The following is a 22,347-nucleotide window of genomic DNA, read 5'->3' as shown; positions in this document are numbered from 1 at the left end:
TAAAAAATTATATACATAATAATAAAATATCAAAAGCAAACAGTAGTGGTAAGAAGTATTGTATTATTATTATTATCTTCAGCTGTTATTGTATAGTGTGATGGCATGTGGCAGGAAAGATTTCCTGTATCTGTCCCTTCGACAGCGGAGCTGTAGCAGCCTGTGGGAGAAGGTGCTCCGCTGTCTGTCCACTGTGTGATAGAGACAGAACGATGTCACCTTTATACCTGCTGGCTGATGGTCGATGCCTGAACTTTCACAGCTCAATGCAATAAACTCTGAGCTCTGTGAAAGGTTTTCTAGAAAATGTAGAAAATAATTAACTGAAGTGGAAGCAGACCAAACGAAAAAAAATGAAAATGGGTCCACAGCTCATATCAGGCCCCAGGTCCAGTTCCAAGGTCAGTTTGGACCCGAGCCCAGAGTGAACACGGAGGTGATCATGACCTGGATGTCTGACAGAAGCAGAAACCCAGCCACCCACCCACCAGTATGAAAAAGTTACAAACTGCAGTTTTAAACGTCAAAATCTGTCACTGAGAAGAAGAAGAAAGTCTACCCAACATCAAAACAATGCAATGACACATCACATCCCTCCCACAGTGACTGACGGGCTGTTTTTTATGATTGGGCAAACAAAAACAATTTTTTTCATCATTTAAGTCAGTCTGTTACTTTGGCGCCCTCCAGTGGTCATATCAGCAAAGACAAGCAGAAGGTAGAGAATCCCATCCTCAACACTTTTATCATTTAAAAAAAGCCAGTCGACAGCACGTTGATTAAACTGTTTCGACCAAAATAAATCCAAGCCTGCGGTTCTGTCACCCTTTGTAAACCTGTGACAAAACTGAAAGTTTGAGAAATAATTTTTCATTTAAGAGAAAGTTTCAGAGCAGAAAACAGTGAAAACTCCTTTCACTGGTCACCATTTATAACCATCACACTTCCACAGAGCTGAGCGACTACAAGAGACAGATTTCTACAAAAGAAACATCAAAATCGATGCAGAGGCTCAGATATCCTGACTTTTAGTTCCTGTTATGGGTCAAACTCTAAAAACACTGAATCCTACAGTTCCCACAATGCATGTTTTGATTATTGATTGATTAATTTCCTGTCAATCGACAAATCAATCAATCGACTACTCATTTCAGCTGTAATGTATAACCTGTTGGATAATTCAGTTTATTTAAGACATTGTACTTCATAATGTTCATGTTTTCTGTGCAATCTTGATTTTAAAAGTAATTAATGCTCTCAGATAAATGTAGCTCTCAGATTCAAGTAGCAAAGACTAGAAAAACTCAAAGTACCTCAAATTTGTACTTTGGTACTTGAGTAAATGAATCACTGATTCTTGAAACTTTGGCAAAAACATGTCCCACTAAGAAAAGTGCTAATTCTGTTGGAAATAACATAACATATGTAAGGTTCTTTTATAAGTTTATTTTTATTTTTTATTAATTCAATGATAAATGCTGGTCTATGGCCTACAAAACCAGTTGTCCTCAGGTAGGAGATAATAATTTCAACTTGATTAAAAAAACAAAAAGTAATTATTGAATTGAACAATATCTTTACCACATGAAAGAGTCATTACAATATGTATTAAAAACTACAAACAGGGAGCTTTGAACAATATTTACTATTATTTTTTGGTTGCTCAAAATGTGTCCCACATATTCGTCACCACTGTCAGATATTTATAAAAAGCAATAAAATCAGTCACCTACAAGGTCGGCTACATTCCTGAGGACCCCATTTTCACACCTTCAGCTCCACCGCATGCTTCAAGATCACTCAAGCTCCTGTAAGTTAGCTATTTTCTCTTAAACTTGTTCATATTTTTGGAAACTGCTACTGTCGCAACCATAACATGTCAACACCGTCTCTTTTGTATAAAAAATATTACATTAGATTTTGACATAAATGTATACTTTTTAAGAAGAGGTATGAAGTAGCTAGCAACAGAGGGGAAGCAAGATGTCTAATGCTGACAACTCATGCATATCATGTGAAAGAGTAGGTTTTTGTCACCACCGTCAGAAGTCACCACCGTCAGGTTTTTCCAAATGGTCCTTAATGGAGGCTAGAATAAAATTGTTGTTCACAATAAATACCAATATGACCTGTAATGTTTCATTAATCTCTTTTTTTGTAATTCCCCCTATATTTCTTCCATATTGTCCAACCCTAGGGGATAAGATGTGTCTTCCCCTCTCTCAAGTCACTAAAATGCCATGTTCATTTGGCTTATGTCATTACATCTCCAATGACTAAAGCCAAATAAAAATGGCATGACAACATTTAACCAAATCTAACATTCACTGTAATTCCCCTCAATTTCATAGTCATTATTTTACAAAAAAAAAAAAGATACAAAAAGAGGAGGTTGCACCAGTACATCGCTGAACAGCCAAGACCTTGGTCTATAAAGATATACCTTTAGATTTTGTAATTTAACAAACTTTTTATTTTCAAAATTAAAACCTGTTTTATCCAAATTCCCAAGAATCAGTGGAATATTTGAACTACATTTTAATTCAACATTCACAGCAAAAGAGAAAGAAAAACTTTCAAGGCCCTTTTCAAGGCCCCAGACTGAATCACCCACACAGACACACTGGAGGAGTTACAACTTTTTTTTATGTATAACGGGGGCATGCCAAGTCACAGCATTCTGGTACGTCGCGACAAAATTACAGCAAGACACATTGAAAAACACTTGAATGTACACGCACACACACACACACACACACACCCTCACTGTCACACACTCATTCACACACATTTTTTTGTACAGACCAGAATAATTCCTAACTTCATATCAGCATTAAGAAGTACCTACAGAGTACAGACACAACAGACCGAGTTCACCGCCGCAGGACGCGTTCACACTGTACGCCTCAGCGCTCAATTCAGATTCAAGTCTGCCTGAAGGGTCATGTTTGGTTTTGAGAGCAGCACCAATCAGGCGAGACGCTGCTTTCATCAGTGAAGGTTTGACATCCAACAGAAGTTTCTTCTGAACACTCTAATCTGAAGACTTCTGATCATCTGTCCATGAACAATAAACCTGAAGTCACAGGTTTAAATTTTCCTCAACGTTGATTTGAGCTGCTGTAAAATAAGTTTAGATTTTAATGACGCCTTAATGCGTCCTAGAGAACAAATCAAATAGCAGTTCTCTTTAGGTGCCAGTTCAAAATCTGTACATCTGCATCCAACTGAGAGGGACTATTTGTTCATGTGCGAGCTGCACACTTCACTCTAACTACTGTCACTTCTGAACTGCACGTGGAAACTATGAGTTAGTAAGAAAATAGAAAACAGTGACTACAGTGACTTTATAACATCAGTATCGATCTACTGCAGCACCACAGGTGGCGCTACATTAAATCACTGATCTGGTCAGAGTTTGGAGAATTGATGCATCTCACTGCTGCACTATTTAAAATGACAAATCAAAAATGGTGATTGTGAAGTTGTTTTTCATAATCAATCCTTTGGGTCACTTTTCGGACAAAAGAGACTTAAACATTTGATGGTTGCAGATTCTGTTTGAACATAATTTTGCCTGACTCTAAACTGTGGTGCCTGACCTTTAAAAGACCAAAAGATTAATCAATCAACCAATAATCTGCATATTAATCGATAATGAAAAGAACTGTTGGTTGCAGGCCTGTATTACGGATCGGTCCACACAAAGTCTTCTTCCTCTCTGAATATCATCATCATCAACATAGTGAATGTTTGGACACAGTGATCAATTCTGTGACGTTAAACCAGCATCAGTAATCTTGTCACATGACCACAGGTCAGATTTAAAAAGTCAGAAAAACAGGTGAATTGTGTGTTAAACAACGCAGGGTCACCCAGAAAGGAGGAGGAGGAAGAATCTGAATCAGGACACAAGAAGCTGCAGTGTGAACGAGACCGGCACAGCTGTCACGTTACAGTTTTTAAAGTCTACATAAAACCATTTACATTTGGGGTGAATGTCTCGAGTAGAAAAAAGGCACTGCCATTTGTTATTCTAAATATGACTTTCCCAGCCTTGTGCATGCAGTTTTAAAATATAAATTACACTTTTTTCCATTTTCTCCTTTTTTCTGCATTTTCTTCCATTTTTTGTCTTTTTTGTGTTTTTTTATTATTAAACATACAATAATCTTTTTGTCAAATATATACGTAAGCCTGCAGTCAATACAGGACATCGGCTCTTTGATAAAATAAAACTAAATGAAATCGAGGAGCACAGTCAAGCAGTAACACTTTGTTACAGAATGGATGCAGCTGAATTTACAAAAAAAAAAAAAAAAAGTCTTGGCATCCCAGTAATGACATAAACTGACTAAACTGCAGAATCTATGAAAAAAAAATTTAAAGATACAAAACAGCATATATGTCTTGACTTAAAGTACATTAAATGTTTTTGGAATATCAAGGCGTTATCTAACTGTTAATACTGCAGTGTGCACAGCATTAGAAGCACTCCTGGTCACCCACAGAGCTGATATGCATTTAGAAAAAAACAAAAATAAAGGATTTGGTTTGAAGAGATGTGTAATGATCCAGACCCGGAGCTGAAACCCTCCAGCGTCTCGTCACAGGTTCGCCTCTTTGACCCAGAGATGCTGCAGGAAACCAGGGTGAGTAGGAGCTGGAGGCCTGTGCTTTTCTTTTGAACTCTGAATACAAAACTTGTAACGCTGCTCTGTTACGTCTCATTGAAAAAACACAAACTATCTGAAGGCTGTCAGTCAGTATTTCTACATGTGGCACAGAAGAGAACTCGTGTTTTTATACAAAACTGAAATAAATGTCAGTCTCACGTTTGTATCAACACCTTTATAACTCAAACATGGCAAACTGATATGAAAGTAAATAAAAATACTGTAAAAATACTACAGTTTTAACAATCCCTTTGATTACATTACTGGCTGCAGGTAACACGATGTGAAACATGTTTAAAGGAGAAGTCTGGTGATATTCTTCTTCTCTTAATATAAACAAATCCAATGAAACAACCAAAGCCAGCAACGAACTGATGTGTGTGTGTGTGTGTGTGTATCACAGCCTGATAGATCTTCTTCCTCTGAGCCATTGAGCTGCATTAAAAACACATTAATGAGCCACACTGTGGCTCTGGCTGACATGTTCCTTCATCACCATGAACACACACAGCAGCCGTGTCTCCATCCGCATTGTTATGCACAGTTTTGTTTCTTCTTCTTCTTCTTCTTTGAGGATTATTGGTGGTTGGCAAAAAACTGGTTTTGTGTCCGGTTCGTGACCTCTACTTCTTCTACTCTGTTTATTACTGCCTTGCCTTATGCAGCCTGTACCAGCTCTCTGTAGCCTCCATTTAATTTACTCCAAACCAGCTGATGAAGACATGCCTGAATACACTCACAAGAGCACCACATGTGGATTCATCCGCCGCTGACAATAGTCCCCAGCAAATGAAAGATGTCCTCATGTTTGAGTAAAGCTTGATAAAAACTACAGTGACCTGCTGTTTTAGGAAATCACTGAGCTCTTTTTTAAACATATGAAACTAAATATTTTTCAAACCAGTTTTGAACAGTTTGTTTTCAGTAGAAACAATGCGCTCGGTGTTGATAGCCACATACAGGGCAGGGAAGTCAGAAAGTACTGAGAGACAGATGAAGACATTGTTGAATTTGGTCTTTTCGTGAGATTTGTTACAATACAAAAAAATAAGAAAAAAACAGCCTTGTCCTTTAAACATACCCAGAAACCTACAGTATAAACCTCTCCCACTCAGGACCATCAAGTTTGGCGCTAAAACGCCCACAGCACCAACTTCAGACTCCAGATCAGAATGGCCCAGTCTACTTCCTGGCCTGCCAAAACTACATTAACACACTGCTGTTCCGTTTGCAGACGGCTCGTCCGATGTGAATTCTGTAACCGAACATGAATGGATGTATCTGTGATGGACCGGCTCTGGCTCTCAGCTGCGCTCCGACAGCGAAGCTTCACATGAAAAATCTCAACATGACACTGATAGATAAAAACAAGATTATAGTTCAACAACAGCAAGAAAAAAAAAAGAAAAGGAAAAAATAGTCCAAGTCAACAATAACTATGTTAATATTTGAGATGTACGTATGGTCACCAGCCATAACATGTTAATACATATGGTACTTTAAATAATAATACACCTAAATGAGTAAAAGTATCACCTCTGCAAAAATTATGAAAAAAAGAATAAATAATTGTATCTACTTTAAGTACTGATTCATATGGCAGTGACACTGAAACAGTCTGATTCTCAGGGAAGAGCATCAGGAAAAAAAACATCATGTCAAAGGTGTAACATCAGTTTCTCCATTCAGGATTACAATGGGTTCATGTCACATTCATGCTTTGGCGGAGTCTTCCTCTTCGTTTAAAAAGTTACTGATGGTGTCTGATTGGCTCTTATAGACTCTTAACAATAAGAGCACAAAACACGCACACGCTCACACAGACACAGAGACAGAAATCTGAAGAGTGCACAGCGATGTCATGGCTGTAAAACACCCACACACATTATCTGTGGTGTGTGTGAACTATCTGTCTGCACTGAATGTGCACAGATCCAGACTGTCCATCACTGGATCTGAAGCAAGACAGGCCTGTTTCTGCATGTTTTAGTCCCTTTGATACAGTTCACATACTGAATGCCTCACCGCTGGCTAATTTGCAAAGCATGCCGTGCTGTATTTGATTTTGACAATGTTTCCTCAGACTAACAGGTATCCAGTGGTTTGTATTGTGGTATGACACAGGCTGCAAAGACCTGAAGCTCAGTTCATTCGCAGGTGCAGATATGCACTGCATCAAACAAGAGAAACTTTACTGTTTACTGTGATGGATTGACTTTCTCACACTAGTTAGAGTTAATTCTGATACCATAGTAAGATAAGCCGACTCAAAAGATCTAAAAACAGTTGGTAGTAATGTAAGGTGCATTCAGATGGTAGTGAATGGGCTAAAACATGCATAAACACTGGTATGGTCCTTTAAGTGTGTAGGATGATTCAGCTCTGGCTGAAATGACATGAGAAGTAGTTTCAACTCCAACATGCACCATCAGACAAACAGCAATCAACGAGGGTTTTTTGTCTCCGCTGCAGGATTCAACGGCGCCACCTGTTGTGGTTCCACCGCTTGACTTTTGTCTGCTGAGACTGTAGCTCTACAGTCGAGAGCGAGTGTCTCTTCCATCTGCTCCGTTTGTTCCGACTCCAAAGCACCAAACTGTTACTTGAGCCTTGAACATTTGGATTTAGTGTATCACATTATCATATCAAGTGCAGGATACAAAGGAAGTACTATAGAATTGCAACAAACTAATGAAGAAACTAAACAACAATAATCAACAACCCTCAACAATGACCATTCAGGTCAGGACTCGCAGCACACGTGCTTAGTTGAAAGCGGCACAGAGGGGAGTTTCCTAACCAGCTTATTTCGATATAAACCTATCCTTATAAAGTCTGTATTCCAGACACAATAAACTGTGGATAAATATTAAGACACAGAATAACCATGAGATTCAGAATTAAAAAAGAAAATAAATTCCATGTAGGCCTGCACAGACAGAACAGACAGGACCATGTTCCACCGGCAGTCTTCCTGCAGCACTGATATCTCTGTTATCAGAAATCACAAATGATTTATCAACCACCTGTAGAGTGCCAGTGACTCCATGGACTTCAGCATCTGCCCTGCTGTGACAGTGTTTGGCCAGCAGGTGGAGGTAAGCACTAATGAGACAATCTCTGGGAAAACGTCCCTTCATGGATTGACTGTGTGTGATTTCTCCAATGTTGCAATCCTCTCAGCAACAAGGTCTGAGTGGAAACCAAGTCGACCTCCTGTTTTTTTCTGCCACTCCACATTTCACAATCTTCCTTTCCTCCAAGAAAGATATTTAGTTGTAACATGCAGCTTAAGCATATCACCCTGCTTTAGAAAAAACACTAAACCCGGTATCTGAACATGCAGACAGATTCCACCGACGATACAGCCGTATTAATCTCCCATTTACGTATATAAAAACGTACATCTTCAATGCGTTGTGCCTACAAAGTCTCTGAATTCAAAGAGTTCTTACAGTACATGCTATGGATAAACACTATGTAACTGACCGCTGCCAAGCTCACTTCCTCCGACACTCACTCACAGACTCAGAATATGATTAGACATGACATCATCTTCCTCTGTCATCATCAGCCGATCAAAGGTCCTGCCTCTGATGTCTTTCTCTTTTAAACATCCGCTTCCCTCTCCAGTATCACTTCACCTCGATTCTTTCTCCTAACACTTCCTGTGTCTTTCTCCACATCACCGTCTTCCTCTCATCCCTCTTCACACGTCTGCTCTACCTCCTTCTCTCTCACTCTGCTCTCTTGTTCTCTCTTGGTAAATGTTCAAGCCAACACGTCTGTGTTGCCGGCTGCTAAAATAAAGGATAAGCACGTTGGTTGTAAACTAGCGTGATGGCTACTCATGGGACGTAAAGCTGGTAGACAGCCAAGGCTTTACAGAATATTACACGATTCATACCTGAAATTCATACATGTTTCTGTACCCTTTGAAAGTAGCATCATTATGTAAACAATAAATACATACAAAACAAATAAATGATATTTTTGCCACCCAATACTGAGCAAGAGGCTTTCCCAAGCTCTACGAGCATCCTCACTGGACACTCAGTTCTCAATGAAAACAGTCAAGGAAATTCCAAACTTCCTTCTGGATCCTTCTAGCTCTGCTCGTCTCATCTTATTGTTGGGTCTGAGGTACTGTTATGGATTTGAAAGATGCCACGAGCTGTGGTCGATGCGCGGGGACCAGAGGGTGTCAGAGAGGGAAAGGGCCTCAGTCTCACTGGGCCCTGATCCACAAGCCAGCATCTCCCGTCTGCTGGGACTGACTGGGCTGCAGTATTGCATCTGGCCTCTCCAAGTGGGGGGGGGGGGGGGCGCTGTTCACACACTGTCCAGGCCGTGTTCAAAGCTTTTCTCTCTCCTCACCCAGATGCAGGTGACTGTGAGCATGCTGGCGGAGCAGGAAGTGTGTTTTTCCGACCCGATGGACGGTGCCAATGTGATAGCTTGTGTTCGCGGTTTGATGACCGGCTCTCTTGTGTTTCTTGGATCCCGCCCGATCCTTTGGTTGAGCTCTACCATTGGCTACAGGGAGAGGGGACAGGAGGGCTGGTGACCTCGAGGTGACTTATCGTGAGAGAGCCTCGTGAACCTGCGCTGTCCTACTGCTCTCACTGAGGTCCTCATTTCATATTGTTGATGTGCGGTCAGCACCGTCTAAAGAGGAACAGCGAGAGAAGAAAAGGAATTAGGCTTCAACTCAGTGAAAACGAAATGTTAGTGTTATGATGAAGGCAGAATCAAAGGTCCTGATGAAGATAAAACTGTTGTAATAGTAAAGTGTGAGAAGGCAGCCATGAGTCCTCAGGCTCCTAACACATGCTGGGACAGGCTCCAGCCTTCCTGTGACCCTAAATAGGAATATGCTGGTACAGAGGATTTCAGATCTCTTAGCAGTCAAGCACCAGCTCAAATGTTCAATGTGCTTGATCCATGTGGGCCAAACAGATGCTTCAGATGAACCTGTGCTGCCTTATAACTATAACTTACTCAGCTGTGGAGGCAGCATTTCGCTTCCTTATGCTCCTCCCTGCCTTTAGAAGTGATCTCCCAAATAAGCTAAAAGTTTTTGTTTGTTTAAAAAAAAAAAAAATCAACCACAGCTTTCATTCATTTTAACTTCTAACACTATTAAATGTAATTCTCCTTTCTACTATTCTTGGTCCCTTTATGATGCTGGTTGTTCTTGGCTGTCATTCTAATGACTCTAAAATCATCCTTAACATGTCTGTAACCCTCTTTGGGCTAGCGAGTGTTTATTGGAAGCATTGTATGAATAGGATTTCATCTGATTGCCATGAACTGTTAGTAAAGGCCTGAAGTTTCCTGTCTTGGTGAACAGTGTGGGGCCAGGGCCCACACTGTCATGGTGAGAGAACAACACATCTGTCAAAATACTGATAGAGCCGTTCAGAGAAAAACAACAGTCTGACAGCTGTTGCCTCTGGTGTGGCTGAAGAGGAAAATGTTATCAAGCTACACACTGGTGGACATTTTGATTCCACAAACATAACGCCTCCATCATGATTCTGAAAGGGCAGGTTAATGTCATCTCGAGCTGTTGCAGAATACAGCAAAATACACAAAAAGCTTTACAACACAAGAGTCAAGTGTAAACAGAGCAGCTGAGGCTGTAAATGTGCACATACATGTTTAGAGTAGCTGAATGTGTTTTAAGTTTGTTGTTCTGTCTGTTTGTTTCGTGGAGTTTGATGTGTCGAGTGATTAATTCACACTTTGCCTCAACCTGAATCTGATCTAATGCGCTTACTGTGCAACTCAAAACGAACTCACTGGGTTTGTTTTGAAGTTTTGTATGTTGTTGAGTCCGATACATCAACTCAGGATATGTGCCGATACCGAGCACTGATCAGACATCACTTTTTCACTTCACTGTGTGGAAGTGAATGTAACTGATACTGGAAGCCCTGAGTTTTATAGAGACATTGATGAAGCAACTGCATTCAATGTGGATTTGTCACATCATCATTTGTCAACACCCAATCCACTTAATAAAGTCAGTACTGGCACAGATGCTGATCCCCTGTTGCATTATAAGTGAGGCAGGGCTTTCAAGTTAAAGTCATTTTGACTCCAAAGTAGTTTCCTTGCTGAGTTTTCATGTCAGCAGGGATGAAATTTGGGCGAACCAAATCAAATCTGAATCCCATCCTGATTACAATGGGCATGTCTATGCTCTTGTATTTGTCAGTATATATAGTTTAGGAATATGAAAATGAGCATCATTTCAGAGTCACTTTGCTCTGAGTTTGTTTCGTTACACCAGGTTTTCCAAAACTGACCAACTGCCGACTAAACATCAACATAATTTTCTTTATGCCCATGAAACATTGTGTTTCAAGTCATTTCCTGTAGCGGGTTGGGATTCAGTCACCAAGGTATGTTTCTGAAGCTCACCACAGTCAGCTGGATGTTTGGGTGCCAGAGACTAGAAAATCTAAAAAAAACTGAGTTTCTTCAGTTCAATGCACACCCACCCCCACCACACACACCCACACACACACACACACACACACAAAGCAGCACTTGTCCACTGCTCTGTGCCGAGCACTGAGGTCCACTGTTTTCACCTCAGGATGGGGGGAGTTGGCACCGACTTTAACCCAGACTAAAATTCACTGTACATGGGAAAATTCTGCTTTGGTCACCAAATGACTAACTTCACTCAGGCCGTGTCCACTACAGTATAACGCTGACAGATTTGAAAGTAGATTTAAAAGTGACTTTCATGTGTTTTCTGTTCACTTTAGCATAGTTATTCTCAACAGTTTGCCATCCATATAAAATGCCAAAACAACAGAAGAATGCTTGTATCTTCTTTAGTGGGCTATTCTGACTTGATAAGATGAAGTCAAAAACAGATCCTTTATCAATCATAATTCTAAGATTCCTTCACAAATGCTCATCATTTCCCAAAAGCTAGTCCACACTAGATGTAAACCAGTGTTTTATGATGATCAAAAGGTCACTTTCTAGTGGTTTAGAAGGTGGACGGAAAACCAAAGGCTAGGAAAAAGGGGGTATTTTTAAACTTTAGGACTATGACTATTACATACATCCTCCAGCCATCATAAACATGTGTACATGACACAGCAGGACTATGACAGAGCCTCATAAACAAGGTGATGTGAGGTCACGTGCTGCCGTTTCTCTCTTTCAGAAAGGTTTTCCCATGTCCTCCTCTACAGCTAAATGTGAATACAACAATCAGCTTTTCCAACAGTCCCTGCTTCAACTTCAAGTTTACTTTCATATCACATTAATACAAGATAACATAGATAAAGAACTTTGTATGAGATTTCTTTAACTTAACTTTAATTGTCATATTTGAAATAAGATTAATCATCATATCTGATGATTTAAATTATATTTGTGAATGAGAGTTTTTGTTGAAAACAACTTTTCTCTTCTGGCTTGTCTCATTTTATTTCCCTGTTGAGCTGAACTTGCCTTGCCTGTTGACAAAATCGCTGTCAGATTTCAAACTTGGCGAGTTTTGGACCTGTTTGGCCAGACTGGACAAACCAAATATAACACAGCAGAAAAACTCTTGTTTGACTCCAGTGAGTCTGGAGTTATCGATGGGCCAAAGTCTCCAGACTTTAAGCTGTGCACACAATAGGATGATTGACTGTGTGTTGGAGTGGGCCAGTCAGCCTTAAGATCAGTGTTAACATCAACTGAAGTCGCAGAGCCTAAACATGACTCACTCACTGATTGACTGATATGACTTTTGGACACTGTGGAGTTTGTTTTTTGGCTTTAAAAATAACACAGAAGTTCTGGTCGAGTCAGATCCAACTGCTGGCCTGTTCAGAAGCTTTAAACTGAAGCTCAGGGAATGGAAGCACGGGTGTCCTGCTTACATGTTGATGTGTTATACTCAGTGTTATATGTCTGTTACAGGAACCCAGATAAGCCTGTGAAACATAATACTGTGACATATATACACCACACTGGTTTCTGGTGGCTGTCTGCTACCTGTGCAGCGCTGTCAGCAACAACTGGTGTGAATTAGTGCTAAAACATTATGACCTTAACATTGTGGTACGACAGTGAAATCAGTGAAACAGCAGTGGTTTCTGAAGTGGGTGCCATGAGAGGCCGAGGACAAAGCAAGATTTATTAAAAAGAAAAAACCTTTACTCACTAACTTTCAAACAAAGTACTTAGGGAATGGCCACCATATCCACAGGTCTAGTTGTGACTAATGTTTTCACCTTTGATTTGGGTTTTTAGGTGTGGAATAGCTTGTTTGTTAAACTTAAGTTCATACTCTAGAATCAATATGAATTGAATACAAATGATGATGTATGATATATAAATTCACTGAGCTTTGTACTGCTCATTTGAAGTGTAATATATGGATGTTAAGCATAACATTTTACCACTATGGGCAAATAAAGAAAATGTTTGCCTGAAAACATTTGGATGGTCCTGTGTATGTAGCATTACTGTCCTTTGCCAGTCACATGCCTACTGAAGTGAAGAACTGCACTACTTGTGGTTGTTTTAGAGATAGAAACAGATGTTATATATATATACTTGTGCTAAAATTTTGTGGCCTGTGCTACAAAACATTCAACCTCTGCAGCATCAGTGACATGTGCAAAAAGAGTCAACGTACATCATTTCTTTTTCTATGTGATAGAGAATCGGCCTAATTTCACTTAATGCTAATTTCACTTAATGCTGTTTTTAGTTCACATATGTCATATATTTTACATCAAGCTGGATGGGGGGGAATCACTGTAGTAGTTTGGGAACCACAGATCTAGTTTATCATTCTTGTCTTACATTGGCAGTTTTAAAACCAAACAGTGCCATGGCAGCAGAACCCAGAGTGGATTAACTCAACAACTAAGATTAGTCAGTTGGTACAACAAGGACAGAGACTGCTCTCTGCACTGTTGTTGTCTGACTTCACTGCCAGACAGTCATTAGAAACCTGAACAATATGATAATCATGCATAGAGGGATATGAATAGCCACATTACGTTATGATCCACTTAAAAATCACATCCTGAACATGGTCAAAGACAGGATGAGGCTTCTACCCAGCATGGTACTGTTCATGTAATAAAGAGACAGATACAGAGTAACAGGAGGGAACTCTCACATGCTCTTAAACAACAGTATGTTATATATCAAAGGTTCAATAATCAAAATCAATTTAAAACTGTATATTACCTCCCAAGGCATGCTCTGTCATACTCAGACACAGAGACTCAAGGCGATTGTTGATGTCTGGCTCTGTCACCGGTAACTGAAGATCTGCACAGTAACAGAAACAAATTTCAAGTGACAATAGCTTTAGTGATTCAATTATATTCATATTAAACAGATAATGTTAAGAAAATGTCCTGATGACGATCGCAGCAGGTTCACCAAGAGAATAAAACTTAATTTGATCAAATTAAATATTATTTTCAACAGTTGGCATCCTCCATGGCAGAGATTATGTACAGTATCAGTGTCCACTGGTTCCTCATTAGGTGATGAAAAGCTGTATTAGATTTACAAAGACTTCACAAATTCAATCAGATGCCTTTGAGCATAATTAAACAGAGTGACGACAATGAGAATGCTTAAACTTTGAGTTGGCGAAGGACAAAAGAAGAGAAATCAGATCAGTTCAACAGGACAATGTCGTGCACTCAACCAGAGTGTAGCCTCAATAATCAGATTATACCACACTGGTAACCCCAGCACTGAGACGCATGCTACATCACAACAATGACTGCACCGCTGAAGCAGGGCTGCGTGTGTGTGTAATATAACTGATGTTCTTTGCTTTGAACGTAATGGTGATAAGAATTACTATCATTATCTCACACTCTAATGATCAGATCTAATCTTTTAACATTCAAATATTCTAAATATTAATAAAGATAACAGAACTGACATCAAGCTAACTTGACCATCATATCGATCTACAGAATACTGACATGCCAGTATCACCTGATCACCTCCACAGGTGAGCCTGTGAACTAAATAACTCTAGCAGAACGACTTTAATATCAGGCATACTGCACATCTTAGATCCAGTTTCCAACCAGTAATTATTAATACCATAATAATGTTAAGCCTTATAATATCATTAATGGCAGCTCACATAAGTTTCTCCTTTCTCCGTTTTTAACTCTCAGGTGCTCGCTGCTGTTGGCTGTCTTGGCCTCAACTCTGAGCAGGGTGGAGACTGTTTTGTACAGGGTTGGGTTGAGGTTGGAGGGGGGAGAATGTGTGTGAAGGTGGTGGCTGTATTTGGGCCACAGTACAGCCTAGCAACCCCTTCCAGCCATTTAGTCCTTAGCTGAGTCTTCAATACAGGCCGGGCAGTGAAAATCCCTTGTGGCCAGAGAGAAAAGCTGAGTTAGGCCCAGTAGTCCACACTGGGCTATTTATAGGCTCCAAATCCCCCCAACACCCCCCGAGCACACACACCCCTCCACCCCCAGTACACACAGACTTACAGTGACGCAAACACACACTGAAAAACTTTACGCATAGACACACACTTGTTCCTTCATCTCCTCTTTTTCTCTGCTGTGTTTCACTTAATAAGTCTCTTTATCCATCTGTTGGCAGAGAGTAACAGACAGATCGCACATATATACACAGGAGGGAGGGGGAGGCCTAGCCTTCACATCAGTTTCTCTGGCTGAGACCCAGCTATACCCACCCTAGAGGGTGACGGCTATGTGTGCATGACTCTGCAGAGTTGTTAGAGAAGGAGAGATGGGAAAGAAAGAGGGAAGGAGAGAGATGGGAAAGCTAAAAAAGAGAGTGAGTCAAGGCGAGGGGAAAGGGAAGGAAAGTGGGCCAGGGAGCCCTGTCCTCACTGCACAAAGAGCCTCATTGTGAGACTCCTCTGACTCTTTCCTCCCTCCCTGCCTCTGTCTCTTCCTCTCACACATACAGTCTCCGCTCTCCCTCCAACTTCCCTCCTCCCTCCTGCTTTTTTTAAAATCTGTTTTTCCTCTTCTTTCTAAAAAGAGGACATTTCTGGTGTGTGCATGTGTGTGTGACAGAGCAGAGGAAGTCCCAGCTTGTCCTATTACTGTCCACTGTTCCTGTGGGACAAAGTCCAGGCAGCAGAGGCTACTAAAGGTCACTCTGCCTGGCGCCCATGGTTACCATGACCAGGGTCTGTGTGGATACTGTGAGTGGGGGGCTTTCAGGGTGAGTCTAGGCCGGGGGTTTTAGTGGTGACAATATGGCAGCTCAAATTAGAAATAAATTTAAAGATCACAAAATGCCTGTGAAATTTGATGGATGCAAATTGAATCTGGCATTAAGTCTCATTACTTTAAGAGAAACTAACAAGGAGAAACTGAAAGTGAACAGTGCTAACAGGGCTCCCTCCCGATTAGCTTTTTACACTAGCTGCACTTGTGCCCCCTTCTGAGGGGATAAAGAGAGAAAGAGGGAGTGTACGAGTATGGACAGAAGTATAGACAAGATACAAAACCTTTTTAAGCCCAGTGTTACTCCACAGTTCTGTGGTTTGTAGTTTAGTGTATGAACTAGACTGCACAATGAATTCTCTGTTAACAGACAATATGAATGGGTCCAACGCAGGCTGAATGCACGGCGGTAGATCTGCGTTGCATACGTCTTGAAATGGTTGTATCTTCAGTCTGCTGCATTTTTATGTGTGTCGGTGTGTGAATTTGTGCCTTTCCCAGTGTTTCTTACCAGCTTGTTGGAACATGACCATAGTTTGTGGCGTGGTGTGAACTGGAAGGGACCGGGTCCTCTGCACGGAGCTGTGTGTCCGGCTGGGCATGCTGTTGCTTCCTCCAGGGTTGGCGAACCACAAACCCTGAGGAGGACATTTTAACATTAAATCAACTTACTGAACATGAAAAACACTTGCGTAGGGTTAGTGTCTCATAGCTATGGTTAAATAATGGGTGTTGTCAAACTAACATCTCATCTACTGTTGCACCTGTCCAGCAAATTTAATGGAAATATATTCAAAGGATTTTTGGAGTAAGTAAAAGCTTCTGCTCTCACAGTGCAATAACTAAACTCAATTTAATGTAGAAAGTGTTTAGATAATAATAGTCCCCATAAATTATCTTATCTGGAAATGTCACCAAATTCTATTTTTGGGACGCTTAAACAAACTTTTATAACTTCCTTTTATTGTAAGTCTTATCAGAACTGAAGACCAATTTGGTGTTGGAAAATGTTAAAATAATTTACTAGATCAAGCACAATGAAATAATTATGATTTCTAAGGGTGCATGGTGAACTTTGAATGTTCACTGTGGTACAAAAAAAAGTTATAACAGCGTTGAGCATATGCTGCATTTAGACTTTATCATTTTTTTGTACAGTTTTCTTTATTAGAAGCTAAAAACATCAGTCACCAGGATTGCCCAGCTTCAGACCTTTTAATGACCTGTGGATAACTCAGTTAGGATTAAACATGGACATTTAAAGGACAAAGCTGTGTTTTTATATTACTTGAAGCACAAATTTCAAGCTCACACATCCTCCAATTTCCTACATCGTTGCTTTTCACACATTGCTAGAACTTTCACTGATCAAAGAGATGAAACGAACAACAAATGTGAAATGTGCATGCTTGAAAGCAGTTGGGTGTAAGATCAAGTCCACAGCTTCTTCAACATTTTCACCCCCCATGCTCCTGTCTGGATGTCTGGCCCACACCTAATGACAGTCTGAGACGCTCACCACATGAATTCCTCACTGTAACCTGCCTATTATACCCCCAACACCACTACCACATGCCCCTCCCCTCACCTCTCTCCCTCTGCCCTCCCTCCTCGCGGCCCTCCAGTGCCACGGGCCAGGGAAAACAGGAAATGCCTGTGCACTGTTCTCACTGCCTCTGACTGGCTCTCTCTCTCTCTCTCTCTCTCTCTCACACACAAACTCTCTCTCTAATTGCCCCTCCTCCTGCAACACTACAGCTACCTCTCCCGAACTATGACTCATATATTTTCCTCCCACCCTCCTTCTCCCTTTCTCTACACATCCACATTTCAGTCCCACACAAGAAGGTCCAGTGTGAGGAGGAGGAACTGAGGTATTTCCTCCAATTGTAAGTAAGAGAGAGAGAGAGAGAGAGAGAGAGAGAGAGAGAGAGAGAGAGAGAGAGAGAGAGAGAGAGAGGGGTTCCCAATGAACTGGGTTAGCCCAGACCAAAGTGTGCCAGGATGGGCCTGAAACAGCTCCACAGCTCCTCCCGTTCCAGTGTTCGGCACTGACGCAGAGCCTCTGGTATGTGGGGTGACCTGCCTACGAATTCCATCCACCTCACTTCATTCGCCAAACACCACCGCTGCTCCTCTTCCTCACCCCACTTTTTATTTTTTGTCATGGAATAAAAAGTCTATTTCAGGCAGAATACGTGCTGAAGCAGGAATTCTGCTGCCCAGGTTATTGTAAACATCCTGGAATGTATTATTACACATTTCAAAATGTTCCTCTGTACAGTCACGAACACCACTGCCAGTCAACATTCCAGCCACTGCATACACACGATACCGCCATGAAACTGGCTCTAGTCTTTCTGTATTCAGAGAACTTTAATTCACAGGCCTTTAAGGAAAAAATCTGAAAGATCCATCTTCATCTGAGCTCTCTGACAAACTCAACTGATGCTTGATCAAATAATGACACACTAAATATAAAAATAATTAATTTGTTGAAATCTCTAAGATGACCAGTCTGTGCGGAGGTGAACCTAACGACATCTTTGAAAAATTAACTTCACATATATCAAAATATGTAAGTGAATAATAATAAATAGTAACACTCTCTGAAACTGAATGGCTCATCATACCCATGAATTATGGAGGAACTTGTTTACACTCATGCTGGTTTAACTCTAACGTCTCTCCTTGCTGTCTGCTGGTTTGACCCACCTGTCTCCCCTGCTTAGGGCCAGTGGGTGTGCTGCTGGAGCTGCGAGGTGTGGGTCCCAGCAGCCCCCCGCTGCCCAACAGGCCCAGCCTGGCACCTGGCAAGCTCCTGGAGGGCATCTGGAACTGGCGAAGGCTCCTCCTGGCTGACACGCTGCCCCCGACACAGCTAGCGGTGGGGAGAGAGTTGGACTGGCCGAAACGGCTGCAGCAAGACAAGACAAAAAGTAAGATACAAGCAAACATTGGACATGACCACAGTTTTTGGAACTGTGTTAAAAAAGTTTTACATTAATGAACTGAATAGTGAGGCCAAGAAGAAGCGAGACAAGAGACAAGTTAACTCCAATCTGAATGTGAAAAATGTAATTTTAAAAACAAACAGCAGACCTTTTTCCACATTTCTTATCGTAACTGCTATTTTTAGTCTAGGTTGAATCCATCTCATCATTTCTCTGTTTGACTACATATATAATGACAAGGGGAATCTGTGAACTTCAGGAAATGTGTTTGTCAGCCATTAGAATGGTTTGGTACATATTCTAATTGATTCTATGTATTACTCGGAGATCACTGACAGCAAGAAATCGGTAGTCTTTTCTTACAACCTAGATTTTCCTGGTAGTTTTATTAAAGTGAGAGTGACTTAAACTTTGTTTTTTTTCCAGCAGAGACATTTAAAAGGAAAAAAAGACAATGAAATGAAAGCTTCAGTTTACCTCCTCTGCGGCCGGTACCCTGCAATGTCAAGGAGGGTTTTCCTCGGAATGGACCGGAACAGCCTCTGAACCTGTTGTTTCCATGACAACAGCCTCTTTTTCTGCGTATCAGTGAAGGACTGACAGAGAAGGGAGGACAGAGAGTAGGAATCAGGGATTAGATGACGCATGACTAGCTGAGGATGTTCAGGTGCATTGTGTCGTGACAAATGACTGCTTCACTCAGAACTCTCCTTCACATGAAAGCAAATCTAAAGCACGATGCTGCACAATGTACATTCATACTATAACTTAATGAATTTCAGAGACACAAAGTTGGGGGGGGGGGGGGGTACTGTAATTCTCTCGTCGTTGACATCGTACTGGTGGGGAAATGTACTTTACTTCATGGACGTGCAAAAAGGAGAAAACAGAAAAAAGTCTGGTGAGTGTTCAGTCAGATTCAGAGTCTGAACTGAAAACAAACTCACAGAAACAAATGGCCTCGGTGCCCGCCATTGCTCGGCATCTTACAGTTGATGCGCAGTAATCTGGTTGTTGGGGGTGAATAAACAAATAAACTCACCCGAGTAACACAAGGTGAATTTTTTTCTTTTTTTTTTTTTTAAGGGTGTTGACATCATGAAATATGACAACAGATATTAAATGCTTCATTCAAAAACCTCAATAGAAGCTTCAAATGTAAAAAAAAGAAAAGCCTTTAGGTAAAGCCCTATCATCTATGATTCATGGCTTATCCTTGTATCACCACCACCTGATTTATTTTCAAGTCAAATTATTAAATTGATGAATTGTCTCAACATTACAATATATGGAAGTTTCTGCTGGAAAAGTATTTGCACATACTGTTGTTAACAGGAGGGGACAGTTCCAAGTATGTATGAACATATTTACTGAATGTATTTGGGGTTACCTCATGGATAAGGCACTTGTCGATGAGTTGTAGGTAGGAGCTGATGTTTTCCTCATCTGACCTCGACACCAGTAGCTGGGTACAAACTGAGGAGGCACGGATGGAAAATAAGAGATTAAAACAAAACACAAACCTTTCTGAGTCCATGAAATCAATCTCAAGTGAGGCTGGTGCATGCAGTTCACCTTTGCCCATGACGCGAGTGAACTGGCCAGGTAGATCTCCCTCTGCGATGACGCTGGTGCCTGACTCAGCCTCCCCTCCACCACCCCCACTCAGGTGGGAGCCAGGTGCAGCGCTCTTGCCCTCAGGGCTCAGCAGGGGGCGCTGCAGGGAGGCCTCCTCACCACCGCTGAAAGCCTTGATAGGTGTCATGATCATCTGGTGGAGCTCCTGCAGCGGGGCGCGCAGATTACTGCCCTCCAACACATCCTGATGGTGATAAATGACAGGAGAGAAGAGGAGGAAGAAGAGGTATGGAGAGTAAGGGAGGAGCAGATCAGAAAGATTTGAAAGAATGAAGGCTTTTTTTTTCCCTGGACAGAACCTAAGATGACATTTTGACAGCTACTGGAGTGACAGATCTGGAGTGAGATTTCCAATGAAGTGACTATCCTAGATTACCTCTGTGATGCACCTGCATCACAAACATTTTAACATAATCATACATGAACAATCTGTTACTCTTGCTCTACATTCTGTATAACAAGAAAGAGGCAGGCTAACAGACAAACAGAGGGGCAGCGATCCCTGCCACGTGATAGAGCGGAGAATAAAGTAATACCAAAAATACACAGATGCTGTTTTCTGTGACTACTCCCCGTGTGCATCATATCAGCCTTTCTCCCACCCCTCACAGAGCTGTACATGAGTCTGCGTAAACCCGAAATACCAAGCAACAGGTGTCTTGTTTCCCCAGCCCGACCAGTGCAGCAGGAACAAATTTTAAAACGAAGCGTTGGTGAAAAGGTTAAGTCTGAATTTAGCTGGCTCAAGAAGTCCCTCCTGTGGTGTGCCCTTGAGCGCCATTGTCTTGCTTTGAAGGCTGAATGGAGGGGTGAGGGGTGGGGGAGGCGGATGAGTTTAAATTCGGAGCCCAAAACTCTCCTTCCTGGATTAGGTGTTCCCCTAGCTGCCATCTCAGATACATAACACCGACTGAGTGCGGCCACCCTTCTCAGTCTCTCTCACAAACACACAGGAAAAGAGAGGTGGTGGCCACTAAGGTTACAAGCTCAATCACCAATAACAAAAATTTAAAAGCAAAAAACTTTATGGGAATTCTTTTGTGTGATGTTGAAGAGGAAGAGAAGGAGATGTGGTACATCGTCACTCTGACCTTTTCCAGGCTGCGCAGTAGATTCTGCCTCTCTTTGAGCTTCAGAATGCTGATAACAATCTTGTGTCTTGCTCCTTTAGTGACCTTCTGTGGGAGGAAACAGTTTTGTGTCAAACATCCTTTTTTCATTGGAAAACAGGTCTAAAACACAGATACCTATCCCTGAGATAAAAGATGTGTAGTGTACTAACACAGGTTCTTTCACATGGAGCAGCTGGTTGTCTTTTAACAAGAGCGAGGCAGATGTTTTTTAGGAAATTGTAACAGCAGGAGATGCAACAAGTGAAGCTGGGAGAGAAACAGTTTTTCTTCTCATCCTTGGCTGGGAGCACAGAAAGGGCTTAGAATTGAATCCAGCAAATTAAGCTTAGTTGAGGCTAATACAACTTCTCACATGCTCCATGAAGAAGTGATACTGACAGTCCATATATTTCCAGATCAAGCCAATAGCAGTACACTGAATCCATTGTCACACAGGACTCCTCTTTTGTGCTGTTGCTGAACTTCAAGTTAAGAAAGAGTTAGCAGCACCTGGAGGAAGCATACGGCTTCCCGGTGAGCTTTGTTAATTTTAGCTGCATCCTCCGTTTCAGAATAGACTCCTCAATGTCTTTAAGTACAAGCACAGCATCGCCATGTTTGACTTGTACCGTTTATTCCAACATTATCAATATTAGCTGAAGCTACTTACATAACTACATCGGTTTTTCAAAACTAAGTGTGATTAAAACTGGTCAATATCAGAGCAAGATATTTCTTTTTATTTAAT

General features: G+C 41.3%; 1 protein-coding gene across 1 annotated transcript in view; it reads right to left on the bottom strand.

Annotated features, from left to right (window-relative positions):
• Window positions 1–2,562: 2,562 nt before the first annotated feature.
• Window positions 2,563–22,347, bottom strand: part of samd4a (sterile alpha motif domain containing 4A) — a 54,872-nt gene continuing 35,087 nt past the window's right edge. Inside the window, exons 6-13 of the mRNA XM_041938104.1 lie at window positions 21,579–21,665; window positions 20,425–20,671; window positions 20,240–20,325; window positions 19,327–19,445; window positions 18,611–18,812; window positions 16,407–16,533; window positions 13,899–13,982; window positions 2,563–9,344 (exon numbers count right to left, since the gene is read on the bottom strand). Of these exons, the coding sequence (XP_041794038.1) occupies window positions 9,316–9,344; window positions 13,899–13,982; window positions 16,407–16,533; window positions 18,611–18,812; window positions 19,327–19,445; window positions 20,240–20,325; window positions 20,425–20,671; window positions 21,579–21,665 (981 nt within the window). The 3' untranslated portion in view covers window positions 2,563–9,315. The remainder of the gene's footprint in view (window positions 9,345–13,898; window positions 13,983–16,406; window positions 16,534–18,610; window positions 18,813–19,326; window positions 19,446–20,239; window positions 20,326–20,424; window positions 20,672–21,578; window positions 21,666–22,347) is intronic.

The sequence above is a fragment of the Chelmon rostratus genome, chromosome 1 (genome assembly GCF_017976325.1).
Source record: "Chelmon rostratus isolate fCheRos1 chromosome 1, fCheRos1.pri, whole genome shotgun sequence".
In the NCBI taxonomy this organism is placed as follows: domain Eukaryota; kingdom Metazoa; phylum Chordata; class Actinopteri; order Chaetodontiformes; family Chaetodontidae; genus Chelmon; species Chelmon rostratus.
Note: the sequence above shows the minus strand (reverse complement) of the source record. Positions and strands in the feature narration are given on the sequence as shown.